This window comes from Gossypium raimondii, chromosome 6 (assembly GCF_025698545.1).
Source record: "Gossypium raimondii isolate GPD5lz chromosome 6, ASM2569854v1, whole genome shotgun sequence".
Lineage (NCBI taxonomy): Eukaryota > Viridiplantae > Streptophyta > Magnoliopsida > Malvales > Malvaceae > Gossypium > Gossypium raimondii.
In genome coordinates, this window is record NC_068570.1 from 21,736,385 (window position 1) to 21,750,880 (window position 14,496).

Here is a 14,496-nt window from a genome sequence, read left to right on the forward strand (position 1 = left end):
ATTTACTAACTTGTTAGGGCTGAACTATAGATAAATAGGTAATACCAAATTTTACATTATTTTCTTAAAAAAATATATTTCATTTAAACATTAACATATAAATAATGAAGATGGGAGTTTGTTAATAAACTTAGCCGTGAGCCTAACATGACAGTTGGTAACAAACGATAACTTGTATTGCTTAAGTTGTTGGACAATCCTTTAGTTTTCAAATTTATAAAACCTAACCAACGTACGTGTTGCTCTCAATACTCAATTTTTTAATTAATGAGATGTTTGAAACCAAAGGTTGTGACGCCAAAATCCTCCATATGATCCTTCTACAATCTTACAAGTATGTTAGGCATATATGATGAACATACATTTTTGATAACATGAAAGCATAAGTGAAACTATATTTTATGATTCGCTACCAACTAAAATATTATTTATGAGAAAGGATTGTATAAACTGTGATTTCACTCATTTTTAAGAAAATAACATATAAGAATTTTTCTCCTAATTTTCAGCATTTTCCTTCTTAAAAAATTCAAATCCAACTAAAAATACTAAAAATAATGAGGAAAAATTTAATTTGTCATTTTCCTATTGAAAATGAATAAAAATGACATGAAATCACAGTTTCATATAATCCCTTCTCATTATTCATCCTCTAATTTACACTACTAAATTTCAAATTCATTAACTTCTCATCTCCATCCTCGCCAGCTTGATTTCGTAGAAAAAGGGAATTGGTTTAGTCCAAATGACAGATGATGGATAGTTTTTTAATTGATAGATGGTTACGAGCTTATGAGAGCCGTTTTTTTCTCTGAGCCTCGATGCTTAAGGTATCTAAAATGGTGTTTCTAGCTAGTTGGCGTAAAATTTCGGGATCGTTTCCTTTGATGGGTTTATGAATGATGAGTTTGACGGAGCCTGAGTTGACGACATGCTCCATTCCTGCAGGCATGATTTCGCCGGTGCCGATTAAGGTCATAGGTATTACAGGCACTCCGGTTTTTGCTGCAACAGTGAATGCACCTTTCTGCGCAACATGATAAAACCAATGAGCATGATGATGATGATGATCCAAACAAATGGACCTACATGCATAGAGTATTAAGTTTATGTACCTTAAAATCACCTAACTTGCCGTCCTTACTCCGGGTGCCTTCTGGGAAGAAAAACACGGAGGCACCATTCCTTACCAGACCCATACATCTCCTAACAGCCTCCTACATGCCCATACCATTTCAAGTCCATATACAACAACAATACAATAATAGAGAAAACAAGGTAAATTAATATACCAAATGGCTTCTGATGTCCATGCGCTTTACCGGAATCATACCCAGAATATACATAGCCCACCCGATTCCTGGATAAAGAAATACCGTATTCTTGCCGATGAACTTGAAGCTTCTTCCCAGAGTTAACAGTGGATAGAAGTCTATCATACTCTGGTGGTTCGAAACATACACCGCAGGAGCATTCTGCGGGGGCAGATTCTCCAATCCTTCCAACTCGATATCGAAGAAGGGAGCAATACTTGCGGTTGCCCATAGTTTTGGAATAAGATTGTAAAATTTTGTCTTGTAGGGATCAAAGATGAGCGCCAAGGGATGAGCCACTATCAGGATCCCAAACGGTAAAACGCCTGCCATAACTGTCATACCATAGAAGCATACTCCTCTAAATTTCGGGCTCGGCTTAATTTCTGCACGTTAAAAGTTGGGAAAATTAATAAAATGGGAAAGCAGCAAGAGCTTAAAGAAAAAGGGTCAATGACTAAATAAAATAGCTCTTCAATGAAAACCTGATAAAGGATTGGTAGCATCAAGGATCCCAGTTCCAGCAAGTTGAGATCTTATAACGATGTATCTGGACAATTTGTTTGATCTATTGAATCCCTGATTTAGAGTAAAATAACACCGAGATTCACCCTCACGGCTCGCCTTAATATGCAGAAATTTAGGAACAGCTGCCAGAAAAAAGGAGAGAAGCTAATATGTAAGCCCTCAAGTAACCATTTTTAAACATTCTAAAAAGTATAATAAATGAACAAAATAATCACTTTTGCATAAAGAAGAAATAGGATTAGGTAGATGGAAAAGTGTATAGAGAGTGAGGAAGTTACAGAAAGGGAAAAGAGAAAGTGTAGAGAGTTGCATGGCGAATGCGTTGTGATGCCCCCGATTTTGGGTGTCTTTACAGATCCCAAATCGGTAGTTTAAGTGCGTGTTGTTGGATTTGTTTTAGATTTTGGCCTTTCACGCATTCGGCAAGGTGAAAAGGAGAAGCTTTTGGGGCATGGCGCTTTAGAGTTTGCCTATTTCAATTTGAAGGGACTGTGCCAGCGTTCTCGTCTTTGTATTTTGTTCATTTGCATTTATGCTTTTTTGCGCCGGACTTTAATCTTGCTTGTCCCGACATTCGTTCGGACAGTTTTTATCAAATTATAAAGAAAAAAGTTTTAAAAGTTATTATTTAAAAGAATTTAGTCATATAGGTTTTCTTTTTCTTTTTTGCAAAAAAAGAATTTATACCAAATGTGCTTTCTTTTGACATTTTAACTTGGTCGGTTAGTTAAATACTTACGTATTGTAGGTCTCAAGTATGCATATTTTACATAATTATTTGAAATATTTTACATATAAAAATAATGGTACTTAAAATTATTATTTTTACAATATCATAATTTACCATACAATGTATGTGAAAATGTAATAATATTTGTTATAATTATTTGAAATATTCCACGTATAAAAATAATGATATTTGAAATCATTATTTGATCTTATAATATTAGATTTTACCATTCCCACAACGTCGTGACGTGGCATTGCATCATTAAGACGAAGGAGGATCGTGTCATCGAGAGGAGGGCTTTCTTCTTGTCGTGATGTCGGCTGTTCGTCGATACGAAGAACACTTTCTCGTTGCGACGTCACACACTGTTTAGTCCAAAATACGAGGCATAACTCCACAAATCTCCACCTTGACTCATATTTGACTTAACTCTCTTGCCAAGCCTTGTTACGAGCCTAACTGATTCTTCATTAAATACTTACCAAGTCCAAGAAATGCTCGAACTTTGAAACTGGAAGGCTCTTTGTCAACATGTTGGCCGGATTGTGTTTTGTGCCAATTTTAAGAATTTGAACATCCTCTTGAATGATCACCTCTCGAACAAAGTGATAACGAATGTCTATGTGCTTCGTTCTTTCGTGATGAATTTGATTTTTGGTGAGATGTATGACAATTTGACTATCACAATATATGATACCCTTTTTCACTTACCAGTTCACTAAACAGACCCTTAACCGGATTGTTTTTTTTTACTGCTTTAGTAATTGCCATGTATTTTGCTTTAGTAGTCGGCAAAGCTACTATAGCTTGAACTGTTGCTTTCCAACTAATGACACAATTCCCAAAATCAAATAGGTAACCTGTGAGAGACCTTCTTCGATCTAAGTCTCTTGCATAATTAGAATCAACATATCCGACTAAATCCTTTTTAATTCTTTCGAACTCTAAACACATGTTAGAAGTACCCTGCAAATAAGTAACATAAAATGACTTGAAAATGATCTGTTTTACTTTAAAAACTCAAATGATTTGAACTCAAAATTATTTGAATTCAAAATTGATCCAAATTAAAAGGACCGAAATGACTCAATCTAGATTGGCTTGACTTGACCCAAACTAACCTTATTGAATGATAATGATCACAAAACTAGTCCAAACCGTTTGAAAAATTCCAAAGCAAAAGTGACAAAAATCATTCAAACTTGTACTTGTAAGTGATTGATCTGAAAATAATCCAACGTAAAAGGACTGAAAGTGAAAATTTTCAAATAAAAAAATAAGGGAAACATTGGGAATTGAACCCGACGTGAATCGAACACGCAACCTTCTGATCTGGAGTCAGACGCGCTACCATTGCGCCACGGATCCCTTGTCTCTCTAAGCTACAAAATAAGTATTGGTCTTGTCCTATTAATGTAATTGTAAAAGAAAAAAGTCCTTGAACGAGGTTTGATTTGATTTCATTGTTTCTGGGGAGATTGAGTTTTTATTATACCATACGTGAAGTCTATCTCACTACATATTGTCCAATTCAGATTTATTATGAACCGAGTATACTTCATTTCCTTCTATGGGAACCTATGAGAAGCAGGGCATATCCATGTCTGCATCTACAGCAGTAAAACTAGGCTCAGGGGGCTTTTGTAGTGCCACCAACTAAAACCAACCTTGGAGAGTTTGAAACATGTGATAATTTTTGTATTTCATCCAACAATTTTCTAGTTGAATTGTTTTCTTATAGATCAAATATATATATTTTTAGTTTCATCACGCACCTTGAAGCGAATCAATCCAAGTTTAGGAGTTTTAGGATTATGAATATGGATATTTTTTTTGAGTTGAAGGATTTGAAAGTTATATATTTTTCTGTTGTAAAAGCTATATATTAGCTGTTTTCTCATTGGCAATAAAGATATGAGGAATAGTTGTTTTTAATCTGAAAACACTTCTATTCTCTTCATAACGACCCTCCAAATTGTAACCTAGAGTTTTTCAGGTAGATGTAAGTCCCACAATTTCCTGTAAAATTGAGTTTCGGTGTCTGTAAGCAGTAAGGACAACGAAGAAGCAGTAGTGCTGGAGAGGAGTTGCTTTATAGCTAGAGCGAACGGTATACATCCCAGAATGTTTGGGTTGCCACACCAAATATCATCTGCAGCAGTCGAAGAAAGAGGAATATACAGAATCCAACGATCATCATTCGGGGAAAACAATGTATGAATCAAGTCAATTTTCCATGAGCTAGTGTCCGCATTAATTAAATCGTCCCAAAAGTTTGAATGGTGCAGGTAACCACTTATCCTGCCAAATTGAAACTGACTTTCCATTATTGTAAACCATTGATCAATAACCCTGTAGCACTCCAAATGAATTGGCAAGTAGGAGATGGGTTAGTCCCAAGCTGCGAATTAAGAAAATCAGTACTTAGCTTTACGACCTCCGGCAAGCACTAAGAAGACGCCAACCAAGCAAGGCAATATTGAATTTGCCAAGATCTCGGCATGTTTGCCACCAAACTGTGTCCAAAGGTGACATGTGTCCAATCTTATATATTCCTTTTTCTATTTTATTATTATATTCTATAATTTTATATCATCATTTTAGTTCTATTTGAAGTCTAAACATTAATCCACTCATTGTACATGAAATACATTTCCTCTAAATACCAGGTATGTTTATTAGGATTTGGGGAAATATTATAACACACCACCTCGGTTTGTGAAATACATTCTAACAGTAGATAACTTTAAAAGATTTATATACAGCAGGTTAATTTGATTATTTATCTTAATAAAATTAAAACCGAATTACCTAAACTAAATGTTGGCATTGTTTGTACAGGTATAAAAGTAAATTTATGAGAAATTAACCAAGCCTTCAAGGCGTGTATCGATGCTGTTTTCTTTAAGGTTCTATCCTCTCCACCTATATTATAGTGTGTAAAAGAATTATTGACAAATGAACAATGATTATTTATGTTTTGCATTAATGGAAACAATTCAGTGAGCAGAACATAGCAATGATATCAATTTAAGAGATATAACTCATCACTATAAATGGTGACAACTTTTGATTAATAATCAAATGACATAATTTCTCATTTTTGCTTACTTATAACTTTTCATTTGCAACTATTGAAACACTATATATATATATATATTCCATCATACACTATCTTTTTGAAGATAAAAATTGATTGTTCAGCCTTATTTATATGACAAAAAAATATTTTTCCACAGAACAAGGCCCTAGTTGAAGGCAAAGAGGTGTAGAGGTGGCAAATAGGTGAGCTCGGGTGAGCTTTTATTGAACTCGGATTTTGTTGGATGAGCTCTAACGATTTCAATTGATTTTGAAATTTGTAAGTTATAAATATTTTTATTTCGAATATAATAATTTATTTTATTTTTATATGATGCCGGTGCAATTTAAATTTGCCTTATAAAAAACTTAACTTGTATATATATGTAATAGAGTTATTTTATATAAAATAATTAAAATATTTATGTTATAAAATAAAGAGAGATGGGGAGAATAAAGAACAAAGAAAATATGAAAGCAATAGAGAACGTGCTTTTCTTGATCAAAAGGGTGATTACAATGCTTATCGAGTCTCTATTTATAGGCATAAGAAGTATAAAAGAGTAGAGATCTAATTCCAATAACTATTAGAATTTAAAGTACATTAAAACTTTATCTTAATCATGATGGACATCCACTTAATAAAATATTCATAACAGTTTATTGTATGTAAAATTTATTCTCCTATAATATTATATGAATTGATGAAAATATTTTTATTGTTCATTATTATATTATATTAAAATTAAATAACTTTTATCTTTCTTTTAAATTTATAAATCTAATTCTCATATTCTAAAATATTTATTCTCAAACCCAAATATATTATGGTAAGCTCAAGCCCAAATAAAATATTCATTATTATCCAAACTCAAAATAAACTAATTATAGCCTAAATATCAAGTCTAAAAAAAAACCCAGTACCCAAATACAATTTGTAAAATTTAAAGGCCAATTCAAAATCTAATTTAATAAAAATAATTTATTAAGATATTAAATTTATAATAATATTTTATGTATTGCTAGCTATAAACATGTATTTTAATATACAAAATTACCCATAACTATCGATGTTATATCTTTTATTATAATCTATAATACAATAATAGTTATATATATTAATAATTATAAAATGTATTATTTCGTTACATAATAGTATATCGCATACTATAACAATAGTACATAAAATATTAATTATTATAAGATATTATTGTTTATCATTATGTTGATTGAAATATGCTCTAAGTTTCTTTAGTTTTCATACATTTGAAAGTTAACTCTCCGACTATATTATATAGACTTAATGCATAATTTGGTACCTAAGTTTGATACTTCTTTCTAATGTGGCACTTGTGTTATTTTTTGGTCCAATGTGATACCAGATTAGACAAAAGTTATACATTTTGGTGCCTAAAGGTAACAATGTTAACTTTTTAGTGTTTAATTCGAGTTTTAGAGTTGAATTGATGAAAGCTCATAATTAACTAATAATATTAGCACTTAACTATTATTAAATCAACCCTAAAACCCAAATTAAATCAAATTTGTCATACTATATTTGACAAATTAAATAAAAATTAAACAAATTCATAATTAGCACTAAATTTATTATATTACCAAAATCATGAAAATTTTAAACATAATAATATTAGCAATTATTTTCATCAAATCTACCGAAAGCCCGAATCAAACACTAAAAGTTTACCTTTGGGTACCAAATTGTATAACCTTTTTCAAATACATGTACCACAATGAACAAAATAAAATAAAAATACCAAAAGTGTCAAACTCATATATCAAATGAATTTTAAACACGTTAAATGATTCAGTATTATATAATAGTATATATATGCATCAATAAAATAATATATATTCAAATTTTAATTATGTATTTGTTTTTGTAAGTTGATATGTGGATTATATATTATTATTATAGAATTTTACAAGTTACGGGTTGGTTCAAAATAGAATAGAATTGAATATATCTTTAGTTGCGGGAAGAGAAAAGTTTGAGATGCAACTCAATGTTTTGGAGTGGTGGAAGCAAACTCGAACAATGACAAGGGATTTATTTTATATCAATAAATGGAGGAATTATCTTACGCCTCATAATATTGAAATATTAATCTGCACTCATAATTGGATACGACATATCCACATATTCTGGTGGTAAGAGCTTTCAGTCATTAACTATATTTTTGTTATTTTACATCAGATGAAGAAGAAGATGAATCATTGAAATTGAGAAGAAATGTTGAGATGTTGAATTTAAATTGATTGAGTTATGAAGTATGTTGAGATTCTACATTTTAATTAGTTGTTTTATATTTTTATTCACATTTCTTTAAAATTTATTTACAAAACTTCTAATTTCAAATTTCAAATGACTTGATTTTATGTAATTTTATTAAGAATCAGATTTATGTATTTTGTAATATATTTTATTTTTAATTGTTAAACAACTTTTAAATTTTCTAAGATATTTTTTATTAAAAGATATTGGTTTAAAATTAAATTTATTATTAATGTTATTATTATTGTATAGTAAATCAATTTTAATCATTTGTAATAAGTATAACGCAAGTTATAGTATTATTAAATTAATATATTATCATTAAAGTTTAATTTTATAGATTTTAATAATTATTAAATTTATATATTTATTAGACATATATAATTATAACATTATCTTCTTTAATTTATATTTTTAAAATTTTATTTCACTTTATAATTTAATATAAAATTATTATTAATTACTTTTCATACTAATAAAAGTTTCATATAAATATAAAATGCTTATGAATTTATTTATATTTTATTTTTAAAGTAATATCATAAAATTATATTAAATATTAATGTGTATTATGGTTGTTCAGTTATAAATTCAAGTTCTGGGTCGAATTTATCTTGGGTTCAGGCCAAAATAGTTATGGGCTCGAGCTGTTCTAGGCTTGGATCTATTACAAGCTTGGGCTTTCTCGAATTCATATTGGAATGGGCAGGCTTTCTTGTTCGGGCATATTTTGCCAACTCTATATAGGTGACAAATAGGCAGGCTTAGATTGGGTTTACTTCAGACTCAGATTTCTCGGTCTCAAATTTTTTCAGATTCAAGCTTAGACTGAGCCAGGCGGGTTCTAACGAATTTATGTAATTTTAAAATTTTCAAGTTATAATTATTTTAATTTTAAATTTAATAATTCATTTTACTTTTATACAATAACACAATTCAAATTTGTATTGTAAAAAGAATGAAATATATATATTTAATAGTCTTTTATATAAAATAATTAAAGTGTTTATTGTATAAAGAATTTATTGTTCTATGATATTATATGAATTGACGAAAAGAATATTTTAAAATCAACATTTATTTTTATCAAACAACATAATTATATTCAACACATATAAAAATATACTAATTTACCAAGCAATTTCTATTATAAGTTCAACACTTAAAAAATATAGTAGTAAAATTTAGTACTTAATTTTTCAGTACTTAAAATTTTAATTTATCAAACGCACCTAACTTAAATAAAAAATACTTTTAGGCAATAAAATTAAATAAAAAGAAAATTCAATTTGATTTTAATAATAACGAATTTAACTTGTGAACAGAATATATTTTAATAATAACCAAAGTAAACTAATAAAACCTAAAAAGTTCAAATCCTTTTCTTTTGCTAAAATGCTAAATAAGCACTCTAAAAATAATAAAAAAATAATTAAACTCTTTTCGAAAAAGGTATCCAATTGAATCCTTTAAATCAAGATTGATAGTTAATTGAGCTCTTTGAATTCATTTTTCCATTGAAGCCCTTGACAGACTATAAGTGTTGAAGTGGTTGACGTGGCAAGCTGTGTGGTGGCTGTCAGGGAAAAACAATGACATGGTATGTCAATGTGAAAAAACGATGACATAGAGTGCTTAATTGATATTTATTAATTTGCTAGGGCTTAATTGATTTTTAAGTATTTTACGAGAGCTTAATTGTTTATTTAAATAAAAATTTATTAAAAATTCTCAACTTTTTTAATATAAATAATAAAAAGAATTATTAGAAATTTATAAAATAGTATAATTACTATTAAAAATTATAAAAAATTATAGAAATATTTTAAAAGTTATAAGTTTCTTAGAAAATTATAAAAAGATAGAAAATGATATAAAACTTACTGAAATTATTCAAAAATTATAAAAATAAAAAATATATATTACTTTTTTTCTCTCTCTCAAACTGTCTTACATCATACCTCAACCCATCGTTATCAACTTCTATAAAATCTACTTTCCTCAATTAAAACATTACCCCTCACTAAAGGTGTTTATAGGCTGAGTTAAGCTTAAGCCTGATTTCAAAATATTTCTAGGCCCAAGCCAAGTTAAACCTAGCCTGCTCAAATATCTTGTTTCACCATTTTAAAAATAATAAAAATATTTTTGTTCAAATTTAATTATAAAAATATACAAAATATTAAAATATATTTTTATCTATATATATATATTATTTTTGAATAGTAAATTGTATTGCACATGAACACCTCTACCCATCACTTACCTTAAGCTATCAAGCACTAAACTCACCATCACTCAAATCCTCTACTCAACACCCCACACAAGTCTAATCATCATTACGCTTCAATTTCTCTATATCCTTATTACCAAAACCAAAAACTCCAAACCTGTAAAATAAAATAAAAAATTAACCTTTTTTATATTTTCAATTTTTTTATAATTTTCAATATTTTAAATAAAATTTAAAGAATTGTTTACTTTTATAAACTTTTTATTATATTCTAAAAATATTGTAATATTAATAATTCTTATAATCTTTTGCATTTTTTGTTAATAACAGAAATTTTGAGAAGAAAAATTATAGAAAAAGAAGAAGAAAAGAAGAAAGTTTAGAGGAAGAAGATGAGAGCAGAGAGAAAAGTCGTGACTATCATTCCATAATTGTTTTCCCTTTAGCCTGATTGGTGATAAAATAGGAGAATAATGGATCAAAACAAATTGGCAACTATCAAAACAACTTCCATCAAAACATACTGTTTCAATTAAAAGACATGGACCAAAACAGTGCTGTAAAATATCCTTTAGCGCACCGTTTAACTAAAGAAATTAAAACGCAGTGTTTTGGTAATTAAAACCACAGACCCTTTACACTTATTCAACTGAAATAATAGAAAATTGAAAAGGTTGAGTCATTTCCCTCCAAGAGCAGATTCGTTCCATATCAATTTCTCCTTTCCTAAAAAACGGTCCTTGTCCTCAAGGATCAAAAGCTGGATATCTCTGGGAAAGGTCACTGAAGCTTTCCTAGGTAGAGTCTTCAGGAAAGGTGTTGGCCCACTCCACCAAGACCTCGGTGACAGCTTGATTTCCTCTTTTAACCATGCACTGATCCCCTATTTTGATTGGAACTTTTGGAAGATCACCATTAGTGCCCACCAGCGGAAGTAAGGGTGAGACAAGAGTGTGGCCGATATGCTTATTAAGTTGAGATACATGAAACGTTGGATGGATTCGTGATTCATAAGGAACGGTCAGTTTGTAAGCTTGATTGGGTAGAGACCATAATATCTTGGTGATAATTTCTGGTTGGCCACTTTTTTGAGTGAACATTAACGATAAGGTTGCAGCTTGAGATACACTAATTCACCAACCTGAAATTCTCGCTTAGATCTTTTCTTATCAGCAAGCTACTTCATGCGTCCTTGAGCCCTCTTCAAATGAAACTTAAGCAAGTGTTTAGCTGCTTCCTTTGCTTGTAAACTACTGTCAACAATAGCAAGATGCGAAGAACCTACAAAATAGGGTTGATGCAGTGGAGGTCATTGGCCATAAAGGGCTTCATATGGTGTAGTTTGTATGGTTGTATGATAGGTAGTATTATACCACTACTCTGCCAAGGGAATCCAACTCACCCAATCGCTGGGCTTTTCACCAGTCATACATCGTAAGTAGCCCTCCAAACATCTATTCAATACCTCTATTTGGCCATCAATTTGAGGATGATAAATAGTGGATAGATGTAGCTTGGTGCCCATATGCTTGAACAGTTCTTATCAGAATGTGCTAATAAAAATCTTATCTCGATCCGAGACAATGGATTCAGGAGCACTATGAAGCTTGTAAACTTGACATAAAAAATTCATGAGCCATATTGACTGTAGTGTAAGGGTGAGAGAAAGTTAGGAAGTGACCATACTTAGTCAACCTATCTACCACAACCAGTATGGCGTTCTTCCCTTTTGAATGAGGTAACCCTTTGATAAAATCCATGATAATAACAACCCAAGCTCGGTCTGGAATGGGGAGGGGTTAAAGGAGACCAGGTGATGCTGCTAAGTCTGCCATACACCTCTGACAAATGGAATATTCCTTTACCCTTGTTTTAACATCCTTCGATAACCCTTTCTAGTAGAGCATACTTGACAACCTGTGTCTGGTGGCATGAATTCTAGAGTGTCCACCAGTCAAACTAGCATGGAAATAATGAAACAAATCTTTCCTCAAGTCAGTATTATTCCCCACAACAATTTTCCCTTTTCTTCTAGAGGTTTTACTATCCTATGTGAAATTTGGGTGAGAAGAGGCTTGTTGCTGAAGCTCCTTGATCAAATCCTACAACTTAGCATCTAGCCTAATGGATTCCCTCACCCTATCCCAAAGACCAGACCACACAATGCTAACCATAATTTGGAGTAACTGACCCTCCTATTCGTGGGACCTCCTAAATAAGGCATCTGCCACAATATTCAAAATGCCTTTCCTATAGGTGATAGAATAGTCATAGCCTAACATTTTTGCCACCCATTTTTGTTGATATGGGGTTATGGCTTGTTAATCAGATAAAAAATCTAAGACTTTAGTGATCAATCATTATCAGAAATGGCCTTCCCACAAGATAAGAACGCCACTTCTTAACTGCCAATAGGACAACTAATATATCATTTTCATAAATTGATAGTGCTTGATATCTCACACCTAACCATTTGCTGAAATATGCTATTGGCCTCCCTTTTTGCTGAAGAACGGCCCTAACTCCCTGGCCACTAGCATCTACATCCACACATAACTATTCCTAAAATTTGGGAAGAGTCAACATAGGAGCTGAACAAACTGCTTGTTTTAGTTGCTCAAAAGCTGCCTGTGTGTCTGTGTTCCACTTCCACACAACATTTTTTTAACAAAATAGTCAAAGGCTTGGCTATACCTCTATAATTCCTGATAAATCTTTTGTAATACCTAGACAACTTGAGAAAACCCCTTAAATCCTTGACGGATTGTGGTTGAGGCCAATCTAAAACCCTATCAACTTTGATGCATCCATGGAAACTGTCCCTTGTTGAATAATATGACCAAGGTATTCCATATTGGAAGAACCAAAACAACACTTGCTCATTTTGGCAAAAAAATTATTGCTCCTTAACACTTGCAAAACTTCTTGTAAATATGACAAGTGCTCATCCCAGCTGCTAGAGTAGACGAGAGGATGTCATCAAAGAACACAAGTACTGACTTTCAAAGGAGCCTCTTGAACACTGCATTCATCAAGGTTTGGAAGCTGGAGGAAGTATTAGTGTAACAACCCATTTTTAAGTGGTATCGTAAATAGTAGTTTCAGAACCACAACTCCGATGTATCAGTTCATAAATATTAATTAATATTTATGAGGTCTTTAGCGTGGTGTTTAAATTTAGTTATAAAATTTTAACATTTAATTAGTCAATTAAGTGAAAGGATTAAATCATAAAAGTCAATAAAGTTGATCTCTATTACTAAGAGTTATCGAATAGTTATAAAAAGATAATTAAAGGGACTAATATGATAATTATATCATTTGGGAATATGGTATTGTAAAGTTGTGGTATATGATACTTGGTATGATTTTAGGTTATTGAAAATGACATATTTTGGTTGTTTAAAGGTGTGTTTATAGACTTGTTGATACGACCACGCTCCGAGCAACTCCTTGGACCAGCTATTTAAGTGTCGATTGCAAGTATTTGCGAGTTGAATTAGTTCAATTCCAGCTGGTTGAGCTCAATTCAGCTCAATAAATTCATTTCAGTTTTCTTTAGTTTTGCATTTTATTTTGCTGGAATAATTTTTAGTTAATTTAGTTTAATCTACTTAATTAATTTAACTTGGTGTTAATTAAGTCACTTAATGTGTCTTATTATTTTCGGCATTAATAAGTTGAGTTAATTAATTTGTCTAAATTACAACACCATTTAATTTCATTTGAGCTAATTTAATTTGTCTTTGTTCTACGACCATTTAAAATGTCTTAAGTCAAGACAACTTAATTGGGTTTATTTAAAATGTCATGACTAAAATTTAAGTGCAGATTTTTACATTCATTTGATGTGAATTTAATTCGTTTTAATTGTCTGCAGTACATTCATCTTTTGGACGGCAAGGTGCATGGATAAATTCAATTTTGAGTGATTGTTGGTGTTTTCCAAGTGATTTTTCAGCCAAGCTTTCCATCTCTCCAAGAATGAACATTCGGCTACCCAAAGCTCTTTTAAAGGTCATTTACACCAACCGAACATTCCTTTCACATTGGGGTGCTCATTTTCGTTTGTTCCCATTGCTTGATCATTCAAATTCTTTTGTTCACACCTTTGTGGCTATTGAAGTGTTCCAAGCACTCAATTAATATCAAGAATGTTCAATTGAACCAAAGAGCCTAATTAAGTGATGTTCAAGCATTTGGATGCACCCAAATTAATGCTAATCACCCTCCAACGTTTTATTCATTGTTTCAATGATTTGTTGCCTCTAGAAGCTGTCCATTAACGTTCCCTATGGTTATGAAGCTTCAAGGAAGT

The 14,496-nt window shown here is 31.1% G+C and overlaps 1 protein-coding gene and 1 non-coding gene across 2 annotated transcripts; both read right to left on the reverse strand.

The window, feature by feature from the left end:
* Nucleotides 1–392: 392 nt before the first annotated feature.
* LOC105774790 (1-acyl-sn-glycerol-3-phosphate acyltransferase BAT2, chloroplastic) lies at nucleotides 393–2,383 on the reverse strand. The gene is made up of 5 exons (XM_012597367.2): nucleotides 2,120–2,383; nucleotides 1,799–1,963; nucleotides 1,293–1,699; nucleotides 1,116–1,217; nucleotides 393–1,027 (listed from the first exon to the last, which is right to left on the reverse strand). The coding sequence occupies exons 1-5, from the start codon at nucleotides 2,151–2,153 to the stop codon at nucleotides 791–793; spliced, it is 945 nt and encodes a 314-aa protein (XP_012452821.1). The 5' UTR covers nucleotides 2,154–2,383; the 3' UTR covers nucleotides 393–790.
* Nucleotides 2,384–3,867: 1,484 nt separating this feature from the next.
* On the reverse strand, nucleotides 3,868–3,939 carry TRNAW-CCA (transfer RNA tryptophan (anticodon CCA)). The gene has a single exon. It is a non-coding gene; the product is annotated as a tRNA-Trp (tRNA).
* Nucleotides 3,940–14,496: the final 10,557 nt, after the last annotated feature.

Coding starts and splice junctions, on each gene's coding strand:
- LOC105774790 (XM_012597367.2), bottom strand. CDS start 2,153: ATGCAACTCTCTACACTTTCTCTTTTCCCTTTCT. Junction 1,964..2,119: donor ACTTTCTCTTTTCCCTTTCT/GTAACTTCCTCA, acceptor TTTTTCTGGCAG/CTGTTCCTAAATTTCTGCAT. Junction 1,700..1,798: donor TGCTACCAATCCTTTATCAG/GTTTTCATTGAA, acceptor TTTAACGTGCAG/AAATTAAGCCGAGCCCGAAA.